General features: G+C 41.1%; 1 protein-coding gene across 1 annotated transcript in view; it reads right to left on the bottom strand.

Annotated features, from left to right (window-relative positions):
• The window catches only part of kmt2cb (lysine (K)-specific methyltransferase 2Cb), a 252332-nt gene that overhangs the window by 66143 nt on the left and 169307 nt on the right, over positions 1-16882 (bottom strand). The window contains 12 exon segments of the mRNA XM_034182661.1: positions 368-493; positions 766-885; positions 2483-2695; positions 2988-3059; positions 3196-3270; positions 3273-3301; positions 3374-3538; positions 6634-6815; positions 6937-7041; positions 9180-9284; positions 15298-15414; positions 16633-16755. Coding sequence (XP_034038552.1) covers positions 368-493; positions 766-885; positions 2483-2695; positions 2988-3059; positions 3196-3270; positions 3273-3301; positions 3374-3538; positions 6634-6815; positions 6937-7041; positions 9180-9284; positions 15298-15414; positions 16633-16755 — 1432 coding nt within the window.

Below are 16882 nucleotides of genomic sequence, written 5' to 3'. Positions count from 1 at the left end.
AACAAAGTCCTTGTCAAGATCTTATGTACCCACTGGCCACATGGATATACAGTACATGTACACCCATACTTGAGATGATCAGTGAAACAAAAACAAAACAAAACAAAAAAACTTTTTTCATGTTGTCATTATGGGTTGTTCTGAGTAGAATTTTGAGGGGAAAAACTGAATTAATTCCATTTTGGAATAAGGCTGTAACATAACAAAACGTGGGAAAACTGAAGCGCTGTGAATACTTTCTGGATTCACTGTACGACTACACTCAGAGTCAAGCAATTACTAGACCTGCTCTACCTTTGGTAACGCAGGTTATAAAGTTGACAACCTGCTATTTTCTAATGTAAATAACCAATATTGACGCACAGACCTTCATCTTTAACAAGGGGGTTTTCTGACACAGAGCCAGAAGAATCCTTCCTGCAAAGGGTTCTTTTGGCCTTCCCTTGACCTTGTCCTGGACGGCTCCTTTGGCGAACCATGAATCCACCAATGCCTTTGAAAGAAGTACAAAAACAAACGTCATCAACAAATCACTAAACATACTCAAAAGAACACCATTTTAATTGATGTCACAGCTGTAGCATGAATGGAAAGCTTCTGTGATTTGAGGGCATGGTTAAATGCTCTCTGCATTGATGTTCAGAAACACTAAGAAACCCGTCAGAGACCCTGACACAGCACCACTTTGCTACAGCCACAATGTCACACAGGCACTGCACCATTTTATGCTTCAGAGGAGCTGTCTCCTTCAATCAGGTGCCCTACCCGGCCGGTACGGTTTCCTCTTCCTCTTCTTGCTACCGTCGGCCCCCTTGGAGTCATCTTCTGCTGGCTCTCGCTCCAGGCTTGAATCAGACTTCCCTTCACAATCTAGGAGCTCTACGTCTGCAAAATAGGAGTGTACTGATGAGTGACAGCCCTGCAGAATACAACAACCAGCCTCGGCCCTTGTCCTTCCACGCAGCACTGGGGTCAACTCTGTCTGAACTCCACTCAGTGGAAAGACATTAGCCTGATTGAAACTGCATTCATGTTTTCCAAAAATAAAGATTTACATATCTCGTGTGACTTTCACTAGTTACATAATTTCCCCTGTTACATGATCTTTTACTTGGAGAATGTTTTAAGGCTTGCTCAAACCTGTAGTTTGGTGCAGTTATTCAAAGTGCGAGGGGGCGCATACTAGATGGGCACACAATAATGCACAACCTCTGTCAACACAAATCCACCCATCAAATGTATATATATATATTTTTTTTAATACATACACTTTTTTCATGAGAAATGCAACAAAACTGAAAACTGAAACTGCTTTGAAGGTTGCACAAAAATGTAATATACCCTACCTCACCCTTCCATAAAGGTTTAATGAATGAGTTTTTGGGTAATCCTGGAGACAACCACACAACTGACAATAAATTCATTACCTCACTGGCAGATGTTAAAAAAAACTATATCATTCCATTTTAGTTCTAATCACAAAATCCTACTGTATACAATCTGGAGAGGTAATCAGTCAGGCACTGACAGGCAACCCATTCACTCTTTGAGACTGTCCCCATAATCCTGTTGTTGCAAGTGTGTCAACCAATACCTTCCAATTACTGCCAATTTGAAAACATAATTTCTAACTAGTTTCTTTTTTTTTTCATGGATCAGTGCCAGGGCTAATAAATGCAAGCATTTCTGATAACATGTGTCAGTGGTTGTCAGTATGTAACAATGTTTATTCACTGGATAAACTCTAAACGTCTATGTTAATAACCACTAATAGAGGTAGTATTATATAACGGCTGAGTGGATCCTTGTTATTTGATTGGTGCTTTGTATGTCACATGACATGGATTATTCGTCCCATTTGTGTTGTATTGCATTTAGAGTGCAGTTTGGTTCTATATATGTTTGGTACCATTGCACTCTGCACGCAGACATACAATGCGCGTGCGCACACGCACACACAAAGCAAATCCACTGCACTGTCTGGAGGCTGTTAGCAGGAAGTTACAGTGAAAAGCTGGACTAATTTGTGATTTTTTTTTTTTTTGCTGCACTAAGGATGTACGCAGTCTTTTTTTGTAGTACACGTGCACAAGCGCCGACCCAGTTGTGTGAGCGCATGCGCTCAATGGAACAAATATTTAATTCGGTCACCTCATGAAATATTCGTACCACTAAACTCATGAACATTCATTATCTGTATACTAAATAAGGCCCAGAGGTGCACTTTACCAGGTTAGAAAGCTGAATATCAAGGTCATGAAGCTGTTGCTCCATATTGACAGCAAATAAACGGGTCGCCTCATTTAAAACAAAATTATAGCATCAGTCAATTAGCTGTAGATTTCCTGTCAAGGTCAAACGCTATGAAAATGTGCAAGTTCACTTTGTGAAGGAAAAAAAAACAAGAGTGAGTGGCACATTGTGTTGACAAACATCCTGAGATAAAAGAAGCATCAGGCATGAGAAGACAGAAGTAAAATACCCCTGGTGTCCTCCATGTCCTCATCACGAGAGTGCTCTGACAGAGGGTCTACAGGGGCCTGAAGCACCGCCACACTGTTCTGGTTAATGATCTTCAGTTTGAGCTTGGGCTTGGGTTTCCTGCGGCGTGAGGCAGCAGCAGACAAGCTCTGGAGTTGACAAAGCCCCGACTCTGTCAAGCAAACGCCATCTTGGGTGTAGGTCCTTGTCAGGTCTGAAAAGAGAAGACACACCAGTGACTTGAACAATCATGTTAAGGATCACACATCCATGAAAATTCAGTAAGGTATATGTTATATATTATATTCCAATTCTAAGGTGGAACTATGCCAGTATACAAAGGTATTTCTAAATATCTAAAAAGGAAGAGTAAAATAGGAGAGTAGAAAAGAGTAGAGTAGAGTCACAAATGTATGAACTGTAACATATGACCAAAAGCAATCATTCTGGGGGGGGGGGGAATCTGGTTTATTCTTGATCAATTAGTTCTGACATTATTTACGTACCCATTTCTTTAGCCTTTGTGACAATCTGCGTCATCAGTAAAGGCTCAATGGTGTCTTTGGCTTTAGCCCAAACTGCAGCAACACAATAGACAAAAGTAATCAAATAATACAAATGTGATGCATGTAAACCAGTTATCATAATAAAAGCATTTACTCCACAGGAGACACAAATAACGTTGATGCACAAAACAGAAACCACTGTCCTCACCCTTAGTTGTTTTGAAAGCCCGACACATTGTGCAGTCAAAGCTGCTATCTGCTGCTTTCTCAATATCGTCCTCGAGTGCAGACCCTGACACGTAGCGTGAAACCATCTGTGGAGAAAAGACGCGGTTTTAGTAACCTCTTATTTTTAAAAACGTACAGCATGTACAAAAAACCTGTACCTGTCACACTGGCGACACTGCACAATGACTGTGCCTTCAATGTAGTCCACTTGGCAGATGGGGCATGTTACAAGACTGGCACAGGGGGAACACTGGGTGTAATTTTTCTGCCAATCACACCTCAAGCCTGGGGAGGTGGCACCACACTGAGTGCAGGACACACACCTACAAGAGACAAGGTCCTTCAGAAAGAGCAGGTCTACGTTGCAAAGGTCTGGCTATAAACCCAGAATGTTCTCCACACCTTTATATGAAAAGTTTGGCTGTTGCACAGAACATTAGATTTTGGGGCATATGCATGTAAATTGTTGGTCTAGAAATGGGCAAGGTCACAAATTTTTGATTTTGCTCTGGAGAAGCAATATTTGTCAAAATAAAGCATTAGTTTAGATTAATTATTTAAAGGGATTGTGCCACTGTTTTTTTTTTTAAGATTTCAGTCATAAAAATAATTTTCTTTAGCAACACTAATTTTATTCCTTAGCATTTAGATAATATGATATTGCTGATATGATTAAAATTCATGCTGTGTGGAAACTATTTAGAATTTCAAAACCCTGAGAGGGAGAAATTCCAGGAATCAGATGGTATGACCAACATTTGGTAGCGAGTTACAAGAAATCTTATGGAAGTTGACGCAAGATGAGTCACAGGTAATCTCAGAACCTCATACATGCACTTCCTCATGTAGTTAGCCTGCATGATGTCGATGAAGGAAAAGACGATATTCACTACAGAATTTCCTCCCACATAAATCAAATCAACTTTATTTATAAAGCACTTTTAAAAAACAGCTGCAGCTGAAACAAAGTGCTGTACACAAGGGGACATAAAAGGCAACAAACCACAAAGTACAAATAAAAAACAAGCCCCCCCAAAAAATTTAAAAACAAGTAAAAACAGTTAAAACAACCAAAACAGATTGAGAATCTCATTCTGGGTTAAAAGCCAGTACATAAAAGTGGGTTTTAAGATTAGTTTTAAAAACAGAAAATTAAGAGGCCTGCCTGATGTGGAGCAGTAACTCGTTCCACATCTTTGGAGCCACAACAGAAAAAGCTCGGTCCCCTCTGAGCATACGTTTGCACCTCGGCACCTCCAGGAGGAGCTGATCAGCTGACCAGAGGTGGCGAGCAGGGGCGTAAAGATGAAGCAGCTCAGAGAGGTAGGGCAGGGCAAGGCCATTTAAAAAATTAAAAACAAATAAAAGAATCTTAAAATGAATTCTAAAATGCACAGACAGCCAGTGGAGGGAGGCCAGGACAGGTGTAATGTGTTCCCTCTTACGTGCACCAGTTAGCAGACGGGCGGCAGCATTCTGAACTAGCTGGAGACGTGCAAGGGAGGACTGGCTAATTCCATAATAAAGTGCATTACAGTAATCCAGCTGAGAGGTAATAAAAGCATAGATTGCTGTTTCAAAGTGCTGCTGTGCAAGAAAAGGCTTAACCTTAGCAAGCTGCCTTAAGTGAAAGAAACTCGATCTGACTACTGCACTGATTTGGTGGTCCAGTTTAAAATTGTTGTCCATCTTAAAACCCAAGTTTGTGACAGTAGATTTCGAAAAGGCTGACAAAGGTCCCAGATCGACAGGTGAGGAAGAACAGGAGTTGCTAGGGCCAAAAACAATCACCTCCATTTTCTTTTCATCAAAATTAAGAAAATTCAGTGCCATTCAGGCTTTAACATCCTCAAGACAGGACAAAAGGGGCTGAAGAGAAGAGGCATCATTTTTCTTTAGGGGGACATATAGCTGGCTGTCATCAGCATAGCAATGGAAGCTGATGCCATGCATTCTGAGAATGGACCCCAGGGAAAGCAAATACAGGGAGACGAGTAGGGGTCCAAGAATTGAACCTTGTGGGACCCCATATAAAAGTGGAGCGGAGGAGGATTCACAAACCCCGAGGCCAACGCACATAGTCCTACCAGGTAAGTAGGACCTGAACCAGTCCAGGACACTACCACCGATGTCCACAAGCTGCTGCAAACAATTTATCAGTGTGTTGTGGTCAATTGTATCAAAAGCAGCAGTCAGGTCAAGCAGGACAAGAATGACATGGTTGCCGCTATCATTTGCCATTAAAATGTCATTAAAAACCTTGAATGACAACCTTCATGTCCTCTTCATTAAAATGAGCTGCAATTTTGCAACATGTTACAAAAATAAACCTACATTATAATGCTTGGATTTTGGAAGAAACTAAATTTTCTCAGTTTTGTGAAATTTGAAAGGAGTTATAGCAGAGGTCTCAAACTGATTCCAGAAAGGGCCAAGAGGGTGCAGGTTTTTTTTCAACCACCCACTCCACCAGATGATTTCAGTGATTGACTAATTCCATCTGCTCAAAGTGATGTTGTTAAAATACTGCATTATCATCTATGGCCACAAGATGGCACCATCTACATATATGACAAGCTGCTGCTGTGTATTGAATGAGGTACTGTGATTCACACTCGGGAGCAGCAGGTGGTGGAATGCTGGATGCCAACTGCCGCAAAACAAGAATTGCAAGCTCTGAAAGACAAATTTGTTCTGTGCCACAGGGAATCAGTGAATTTAATAAATCATGTTCTCAAACTGAAAGATCATGCGCTTGAGGGGGGCGGGAGAAATAAAATCTAAATGCCATACTATGTGACAAAGCACTTGTTTTGACTGTGTGAGACAAGAACAGGATAAGGCTATTATCTTTTACAAATGTTTTACAAAAAAGTTTTAAATTTTTTAAAATACGTACACTGAACAGAGTCAATGAACACACCTTTTCTTCTGTTTGTTGGCCAGAAGAAGCAGGTTATTTTGAGTTTTTGGTGCCTTGTACACATTAATTAGAGTGTTCGTTTCTGCTCACTAACACAGTGCTTGCATCATAAACAAATAAATGTGCCAATTACATTTGTTTTGTTTGCTTTCTTACTGCCTGAAGCAGTACCACCTCGAAAATAATTGCAACTTATAGACTGGTGTGACATATACATTTTTTTTTCATCTTCATGATCCATTTTTGGACAGATACAACTAAGTATAACTTATAGTTCAGAAAACCAGTACACCTGAAAAAATAGCATGTTCTTGAAGGATTTTCAAACTAAAGTAAATTATGTATTTTCTTGCGAGATACTTCTTGAAACTAAAGTGAAAATGCATCATCAAACTACATAAATACATTTTACATGCTAGATCTCACAAAAGAAGAACTTAATTTAAATGACTGCAAGTTTGAATCACAATTCATTTCAGATAAAATGGTTCTTACCACTTGCACTTCCAGCTGTCTTTAGGTACATTCTGCAGTGGAGGGTCCAGGCAGTAGGTGTGGTAGCTGATATCACAGTCATCACACAGCAGCAAGCGGCCTGGGTCTGTGGCCTGACCACAGGCCTCGCATACTGTACACTCTAGGCAGCGCCACCCTTTACTCAAAACCACCTTGGTGATCTGGGGAGAGCAACAAAATAGTTTGTGACAACATCAAACATGCATGAAGGCACGGTATTTCCCTTATAAGTCAGAAAGATCTGCATGTGGTCTACAGAGTTAGGGAAACACACGTACATACCTTTATACCAACACAAAAGGGATGGTAGCACTGGCCACACTGAGCACAGGCCAAAAGACGGCCCTCTGCACCAAGACCAAAACTCCCACATACAACGCACATGTCCTAATTGGAAGCAGAACAAAAGGTTCACTCTTGAGGATCAAAATACAGACCTGGGACAAGTATGAATTCAGTGCACTTCAGAAGGCAGAAGAACTGGCCATTGAACATAGAGGCTGCAGAATGGACAGTTTGTATCATTCTAGCAATGACAAGAGAAACATAATGCCACGATACAAACCCACTATCCACTAGGTGTCCTTAATCCCCTAGTTGCTCCCAGTGTGTAGTGAGCGCCTTGTATAGCAGCACCCTGACATCGGGGTGAATGTGAGACATTATTGTATTGTATTGATGCAGATGGAAAAGCGCTATATAAATGCAGTCCATTTATCCCTACAGTAGCAGATAAAGGCTTACACAAATGTGGTGCGATGAGCTGGCAGTGGCCAAAATGTACCAAACCATGGCAACGCACATGCAACTGGCTGACGCCTCTCATAAGTCCGTGGCTACTCGCAAAACACTTTTGCTGATGCATGTGTTCTGATACTCGGAACATACTGCTTCAATAAAAGCCGAAGCAGTGAATGAGCTCTGACACAATCTGCCAGTCTGTAAACTGGAAAACAACCAGCCATGTGACATTGTGACTAATTTTGGCTGGAGGAGAAATCAAAAGTAGAACAAGAAGTTTAATCAAAGAAAAGGGAAATGGCAAATGAACAGTACGAGACCTTCCATCACCGTGGCTTGATTCCTGAAAGACGTCTTGTACTCAATGTTTCACTTGTTTTGAAATACACTGGCATCTTTATTAAGTCTTCTGAAGTTCAATGGGGGGATTTTCAAGATCCCGCTAGACAGCCCCTACACGCATGCGTGATGACGTCATGACTCTATCCAGTTAGGGAGACGTGGTTTCTTTCAATAACAAGAACTGTCAAGAAACTTTCTTGTGTGTGGCTGGAGTTGTGTGGCGGTAGGAATAGCCTTTTGAATGTTTGAATAACAATGTCAGTCGCACAAAGAAATCAAATAATGACAACATGTTCCTTGTGCCCAGAATGTTGGTATTTGGTCGCTGAACTTTCCTAGCAACAAAGCCCCGGTCACGCGGCACTAACGAAGGACACTGAAGCCAACAAAAACAATAAACTGGACTTACGTTGACTTTCGGAGACATCATTTAACCATCGTCCAGCTTTGTTCCTGTATGAATCATGACGACAACTTCAAGTCGTCCATATTCTGTTTTGCTTTTTGTCTTGACGGTTCCTCATCCTATGCATAATTCCTGTACCGTCACATTCCGTTGTCATCCAACTTCCTCCAACCTCCCAAGTCCGACGTCTTGCACGAACATTGTGTATATATATATATATATATATATATATATATATATACACACACACACACACACACACACACACACAAGCGGCTGTGCACCACAGATGTCCAGATTTGAAGTTGAAGTACAGGAACAAAGCAGATTCTCCGGCCAATCTCATGGTCCATTGTCCCCTCACTCATGAACAAGACCCTGAGGTACTTGAACTCCTTCACTTGGGGCAATACCTCATTCCCTAATCTGAGTAAGCAGTCCATCAGTTTCCTGCTGAGCACCATGGCCTCAGATTTACAGGTGCTGATCCTCATCCCAGCTGCTCCACACCTGCCTGTGAGCCAACCCAGTGAGTGCTGGAGCTCAAAGGCCAATGAAGCCAACAGGACTACATCATCTGCAAAAAGCAGTGATGAGACCTGGAGCCCACCAAACTGAAGACCCTCCTCCCCACAACTACACCTCGATATCCTGCCCATATCATAAACAGGACTGGTGACAAGGCGCAGCCCTGGTGGAGGCCCACCCCCACCGGAAATAAATCAGACTTGCTGACAAGGACCTGAACACAGCACACGCTTTATGAGTATGGAGACTGGATGGCCTTGAGAATGCACCAAAAGTAATTAATTGCATACTGTTCTGATTTCAGTTGTTGTAGCTGTTTACTTCTTATTACATGCACTGCATTTCTTGCAGGAATCTCACAGCATCTCTGGTTGAGGTGGACAGTGGGAATCTTAAAATACATTTGCCATATTTATGAATGAAAACATTGATAGTTTTGCACAACATTTCAGTGAGAGAGAAAAAACAAACAATCATCACACTAACACTCAGTTACTGAAAAACAAACCTGTTTCAGTGTGAAATTGTCATTGCTGGAGAATATGACCACTGTGTTATGCATGGCATTCTCCTCTTCCTCCTTGACCGGGTATGGTGTTTCAATTGTTGTGACCTATATGAAAACAGAGGGGAAAAGGGAGAAAAAAATCTTTATTAAGAACAAAGTTCTTCAGTAACAAGGTTTAACTTTTAAAAATAGTTATTCATTCTTTATTATCAGTAATTACTCAAATATCACTACAGTCTAGTTTAATGGTCAACAAGCTTTTGAAATTGTCACATACAACATTCACTGCTTGTACTTTGTTAGAAAACTTGAACTAGTGACTGTGCTTGAAAAAAACCCCCATCCATATAAAGGAATCACGTGGCTCTGAATTTATTGAATTAAAATGACCATTCATGAAAATTATAATAAAATTCTCAACAAACTTTTGTTTATAAACAACATCATTTAGCAGCTCACAAAAATAACATTAATTTCAGTAATAATGACTGAATGATTCTGAAACCCGGGTTGCATGGTGGCTTAGTGGTTAGCATTGTTGCCACACAGCAAGAAGGTCTCAGGTTCGCTTCTAATCTGGACCTTTCTGTGTGGAGTTTGCATGGAAAACCTGTGTCGGAAATACCGTATTTCCCAGAGCATATGTGGAACCTGTTAAAAAAAAAAATGCCTTTGAAAATGAAAAAGACATATCGAAGTTGCAAAGGAGTATGAGCACCTTTTTCTGTACTACTTGCTCTTTATTTTGGAGTTTGTGTGCACAGCTGTAGTGTACTTTTTATTACTGTCATTCATTCTTTTATTATTAAGAGTATATTTTCTTCAGTGCTTTGATTCCTGGAAAGTCTTATACAAAGAGTCATCATCATCATCATTATTATTAATAATCCAATCCACTTTATTTCTACAGCATGTTTTTACAAACAGAATGTACCCAAAGTGCTGCACAAAAAATGAGTAAAACAGAAAACAGTGCTCCTACCATAAACAGTATGAATGCATTAAAACCCATACACTAAATAAATGACTATATCATTAGAAAAGTACAAAAATCAAACCAAAGGTAAATGCATAATAACCTATCATAAAAGTACAAGTTAAACTACAGTTCAGAGAAGGCAGGTCCCAGTCTTTAAAACAATAATAATAATTGTGATTTTTCGGTAACAAGTTGCAATGGAGTAAAATCTCCGATCCCCTTTGTGTCACCTCCGCAATTGCCACGACAGGGCTGCATAAATCGGCGTAATCGGTTTGCCACTTATGCAACTCTACATTGGCCTGGTTTGAAAGGGGACTTACCTACTCAAGTCACACCTGATTTTTAAAAAGTGGTGTCTTCAGCTCTTGATTGGCTGAGCACACCTGATAAAGTTAAGTGCCTGGGAATGGAACAGGAGAGTAAGAAACATGCTGGGCCAGGGGTCCTCGAGGAACAGGGTTGGGCACAGCTGGTCTCAGGTAACTTTTACCAACACTGTTAGCACTAGCATTGGAGTCTCGGCCACTATTTTTTTTTATTCATTCATTTTATTTCAATGACAGGGAGAAGCATTGCACTCCCCACTCAGCAGAGAACATGAATAAATACCTAATAAATGTGAGTATCGTAAGAATCACTTCAATTCAATCAATTTTTTTATATAGCGCCAAATCACAACAACAGTTGCCCCAAGGCGCTTTATATTGTAAGGCAAGGCCATACAATAATTATGTAAAACCCAACGGTCAAACGACCCCCTGTGAGCAAGCACTTGGCTACAAGTGGGAAGGAAAAACTCCCTTTTAACAGGAAGAAACCTCCAGCAGAACCAGGCTCAGGGAGGGGCAGTCTTCTGCTGGGACTGGTTGGGGCTGAGGGAGGGGAACCAGGAAAAAGACATGCTGTGGAGGGGAGCAGAGATTGATCACTAATGATTAAATGCAGAGTGGTGCATACAGAGCAAAAGAGAAAGAAACAGTGCATCATGGGAACCCCCCAGCAGTCTACGTCTATAGCAGCATAACTAAGGGATGGTTCAGGGTCACCTGATCCAGCCCTAACTATAAGCTTTAGCAAAAAGGAAAGTTTTAAGCCTAATCTTAAAAGTAGAGAGGGTGTCTGTCTCCCTGATCTGAATTGGGAGCTGGTTCCACAGGAGAGGAGCCTGAAAGCTGAAGGCTCTGCCTCCCATTCTACTCTTACAAACCCTAGGAACTACAGTAAGCCTGCAGTCTGAGAGCGAAGCGCTCTATTGGGGTGATATGGTAACTACGAGGTCCCTAAGATAAGATGGGACCTGATTATTCAAAACCTTATAAGTAAGAAGAAGAATTTTAATTCTATTCTAGAATTAACAGGAAGCCAATGAAGAGAGGCCAATATGGGTGAGATATGCTCTCTCCTTCTAGTCCCCGTCAGTACTCTAGCTGCAGCATTTTTAATTAACTGAAGGCTTTTAGGGAACTTTTAGGACACCTGATAATAATGAATTACAATAGTCCAGCCTAGAGGAAATAAATGCATGACTTAGTTTTTTCAGCATGACTCTTGAGACAAGACCTTTCTGATTTTAGAGATATTGCGTAAATGCAAAAAAGCAGTCCTACATATTTGGTTAATATGCGCTTTGAATGACATATCCTGATCAAAAATGACTCCCAAGATTTCTCACAGTATTACTAGAGGTCAGGGTAATGCCATCCAGAGTAAGCATCTGGTTAGACACCATGTTTCTAAGATTTGTGGGGCCAAGTACAATAACTTCAGTTTTATCTGAGTTTAAAAGCAGGAAATTAGAGGGTCATCATGTCTTTATGTCTGTAAGACAATCCTGCAGTTTAGCTAATTGGTGTGTGTCCCTGGCTTCATGATAGATAAAGCTGGGTATCATCTGCGTAACAATGAAATTTAAGCAATACCGTCTAATAATAACTGCCTAAGGGAAGCATGTATAAAGTGAATACAATTGGTCCTAGCACAGAACCTTGTGGAACTCCATAATTAACTTTAGTCTGTGAAGAAGATTCCCCATTTACATGAACAAATTGTAATCTATTAGACAAATATGATTCAAACCACCGCAGAGCAGTGCCTTTAATACCTATGGCATGCTCTAATCTCTGTAATAAAATTTTATGGTCAACAGTATCAAAAGCAGCACTGAGGTCTAACAGAACAAGCACAGAGATGAGTCCACTGTCCGAGGCCATAAGAAGATCATTTGTAACCTTCACTAATGCTGTTTCTGTACTATGATGAATTCTAAAACCTGACTGAAACTCTTCAAATAGACCATTCCTCTGCAGATGATCAGTTAGCTGTTTTACAACTACCCTTTCAAGAATTTTGAGAGAAAAGGAAGGTTGGAGATTGGCCTATAATTAGCTAAGATAGCTGGGTCAAGTGATAGCTTTTTAAGTAATGGTTTAATTACTGCCACCTTAAAAGCCTGTGGTACATATCCAACTAACAAAGATAGATTGATCATATTTAAGATCGAAGCATTAAATAATGGTAGGGCTTCCTTGAGCAGCCTGGTAGGAATGGGGTCTAATAAACATGTTGATGGTTGGATGAAGTAACTAATGAAATAACTCAGACAGAACAATCGGAGAGAAAGAGTCTAACCAAATACCGGCATCACTGAAAGCAGCCAAAGATAACGATACGTCTTTGGGATGGTTATGAGTAATTTTTTCTCTAATAGTTAAAATTTTGTTAGCAAAGAAAGTCATGAAGTCATTACTATGTAAGTTAATGGAATACTCAGCTCAATAGAGCTCTGACTCTTTGTCAGCCTGGCTACAGTGCTGAAAAGAAACCTGGGGTTGTTCTTATTTTCTTCAATTAGTGATGAGTAGAAAGATGTCCTAGCTTTACGGAGGGCTGTTTTTATAGAGCAACAGACTCTTTTTCCAGGCTAAGTGAAGATCTTCTAAATTAGTGAGAAGCCATTTCCTCTCCAACTTACAGGTTATCTGCTTTAAGCTGCTTTAAGGAATCATATCCTTAAACCTAGTTACAGCGCTTTCTGAAAGACTTCTAGTGTAATGAAACTTATTCCCCACTGCTGGGTAGTCCATCAGAGTAAATGTAAATGTTATTAAGAAATGATCAGACAGAAGGGAGTTTTCAGGGAATACTGTTAAGTCTTCTATTTCCATACCATAAGTCAGAACAAGATCTAAGATATGATTAAAGTGGTGGGTGGACTCATTCACTTTTTGAGCAAAGCCAATAGAGTCTAATAATAGATTAAATGCAGTGTTGAGGCTGTCATTCTCAGCATCTGTGTGGATGTTAAAATCGCCCACTATAATTATCTTATCTGAGCTAAGCACTAAGTCAGACAAAAGGTCTGAAAATTCACAGAGAAACTCACAGTAACGACCAGGTGGACGATAGATAATAACAAATAAAACTGGTTTTTGGGACTTCCAATTTGGATGGACAAGACTAAGAGTCAAGCTTTCAATGAATTAAAGCTCTGTCTGGGTTTTGATTAATTAATAAGCTGGAATGGAAGATTGCTGCTAATCCTCCGCCTCGGCCAGTGCTACGAGCATTCTGGCAGTCAGTGTGACTTGGGGGTGTTGACTCATTTAAACTAACATATTCATCCTGCTGTAACCAGGTTTCTGTAAGGCAGAATAAATCAATATGTTGATCAATTATTATATCATTTACCAACAGGGACTTAGAAGAGAGAGACAATGTTTAATAGACCACATTTAACTGTTTAGTCTGTGGTGCAGTTGAAGGTGCTATATTATTTTTCTTTTGAATTTTTATGCTTAAATAGATTTTTGCTGGTTTGGTAGTCTGGGAGCAGGCACCGTCTCTACGGGGATGGGGGAATGAGGGGATGGCAGGGGGAGAGAAGCTGCAGAGAGGTGTGTAAGACTACAACTCTGCTTCCTGGTCCCAACCCTGGATAGTCACGGTTTGGAGGATTTAAGAAAATTGGCCAGATTTCTAGAAATGAGAGCTGCTCCATCCAAAGTGGGATGGATGCCGTCTCTCCTAACAAGACAGGTTTTCCCCCAGAAGCTTTGCCAATTATCTATGAAGCCCACCTCATTTTTTGGACACCACTCAGACAGCCAGCAATTCAAGGAGAACATGCGGCTAAACATGTCACTCCCGGTCCGATTGGGGAGGGGCCCAGAGAAAACTACAGAGTCCGACATTGTTTTTGCAAAGTTAAACACCGATTAATGTTAATTTTAGTGACCTCCGATTGGCGTAACCGGGTGTCATTACTGCCGACGTGAATTACAATCTTACCAAATTTACGCTTAGCCTTAGCCAGCAGTTTCAAATTTCCTTCAATGTCGCCTGCTCTGGCCCCGGAAGACAATTGACTATGGTTGCTGGTGTCGCTAACTTCACATTTCTCAAAACAGTCGCCAATAACCAGAGTTTGATCCTCGGCGGGTGTGTCGTTCGAGTGGGGAAAAACGGTTAGAGATGTGAACGGGTTGGCGGTGTACACGGGGCTTCTGTTTAGGGCTACGCTTCCTCCTCACAGTCACCCAGTCAGCCTGCTTTCCCGGCTGCTCGGATCTGCCAGAGGGAAACTACGGCGGCTAAGCTACCTTGGTCCGCACCGACTACAGGGGCCTGGCTAGCTGTAGAATTTTCCACGGTGCGGAGCCGAGTCTCCAATTCGCCCAGCCTGGCCTCCAAAGCTACGAATAAGCTACACTTATTACAAGTACCGTTACTGCTAAAGGAGGCCGAGGAATAACTAAACCATTTCACACCCAGAGCAGAAAAGTGCGGGAGAGACAGGAGAAGCCGCCATGCTAAAGACATACAGTGTATATTGATTTTGTAATGATTATAATAAAATCATAATGAGTGGAATCTGTGTGGAGGGTCCTGAAATAATATTAATTAGTATTTTAGTTGACATATGGAACTGTTGATCCATGCATTCTGTACCAAGAAAATGTCCCTGAGGAAAAGTTCAACAATTTCCATAAAACAGCAGTAGTAATTGTAATCATTAACATAACTGCTGCTAACAACACATCATCACAGTACTCAGCTTGAGGGAAAACAAACACCATTTTGCATATGCCCCAATATTAGCTAAAGATGTGGAGGTGTCAGCAAGTTGGTGGCTCGTACCCCTGGGTTGATGCTGGGACTAACACCGTTCTTGCCCCTGGCCCTGCCACGTCCAGCTCTACCGGACAGCCCGGCCCCTCTGGGCCTCCTCCTGCCTGGGAAGCCTGAGCCTCGACCCTATAGGAGGTAAGGAAAGAAAAAGAGAAAGTGCCTAAAGGTCACAGTGTATGGTAACAGAGTCGAAAAATGCAGATGTGAGCACTGTTTTTCAGTTAACATTCTCTTGCACACACCAAGCCATTCTGAATGACTGCAAAGAAGAAAAAATACACGTAACTTCAAAGTCATTTCAATGCAATTCTGAAAACTGTGCAGACTGCACAACATGAGGGACGCTTACCCACTTAGAGAGAAGCAGTGGCACTTCCACTGAGGATGCAAGCTGCCACTACAGATGCAGCCTCCACGATGACTAAGAAAACAACTATTTTCTTACGGCATTTTTCTAAGTGGCAACATTAAAAGTGATAAGAAAAGTACCTGACATCCATCAACTTTCAAAGGGGTACAAATCTTAATGTGAATAATGCGCTCTCTGTCTGTCTCTCTTTCTCTGTGACATTTTGATAGATTCTGGTAAAGACTGTAATTTCAGAGGTTGGCTACAATTTGCACCAGACAGCTAAAAAGTGATGGCAGTGTGTGACTGTTGAGGAAAAGCCTCCAAATACTTTTAGCATTTTCATAATGAAAGGCCTTGACCAAAACAAAACAAAAAACACCATCAAACTAAAGTCTACCATTTTCATTTCATGCACATTTGGCACTGGTCCAAAACTGTGGCTCCTCCCACTTAATATTCCTCCTGACAGAAAGGCAGTACTGCCATTTAACCTTGTCTGGACCTTTTACTGAAGTGCACAAATCAACCCTCAACCATCTTTGCCAAGCAAGACTAAAAAAAATAAAATAAAAAAATCACCATGGTAACAGTCTGCCACAGACATTTCTCAAACTCAAATCCTCGAAGATGAACAAAAAAACATTGATATGTCAAAGTAAAACTGAAAACAAGACACAGGAATGCAATGCATGGCTGAGACAGAACACACAACAGATTTTTTTTGTTTAGGAAAATAATTTGTACCTATTTCTGCAGGCTGCAGAAAGTGTTGATGCTAGATGCTGCTTTCTCTGGATTTAGGATTTTAAGCTTATTTACAAAAGTATAAATCATTGCCTTTCATAAAACATACATAGCAATAATCATTGGCGTACACAACCATAGATCACAGTGACATTCAGGAACACTCAAGGAGTGTGTGTCACTAGAGTAAAGAGGGTGAACAGAGGGCAGCTGCTGCCCTGCAGTCTATGGTGAGCCACAGTATTTACCACTCTGATGCTCCAGCCGGGGCTGCCAGAGGACTGCCTGGTCTTTGAGATGTCCCACCCCTCTGGCTGGTCTGGTGACCAGGACAAGGGGGAGCTCACACTGCTATGGGGGCTCCATGCACCCTAAGGTAAGGAGGAGGGCAGGTGAGAGAGTGAGGAGAGAGGAGGGTGATAAAATGCAGCAACTTAAAAACAAAGCAAGTGAAGAACAAAACATACAAAGAAAGATGTTAGAAAGATGCACTCGGCT

This window comes from Thalassophryne amazonica, chromosome 12 (genome assembly GCF_902500255.1).
Source record: "Thalassophryne amazonica chromosome 12, fThaAma1.1, whole genome shotgun sequence".
In the NCBI taxonomy this organism is placed as follows: Eukaryota; Metazoa; Chordata; class Actinopteri; order Batrachoidiformes; family Batrachoididae; genus Thalassophryne; species Thalassophryne amazonica.
The sequence above is the reverse complement of the archived record's forward strand: the minus strand, read 5'-3'. Positions and strand labels throughout refer to the sequence as shown.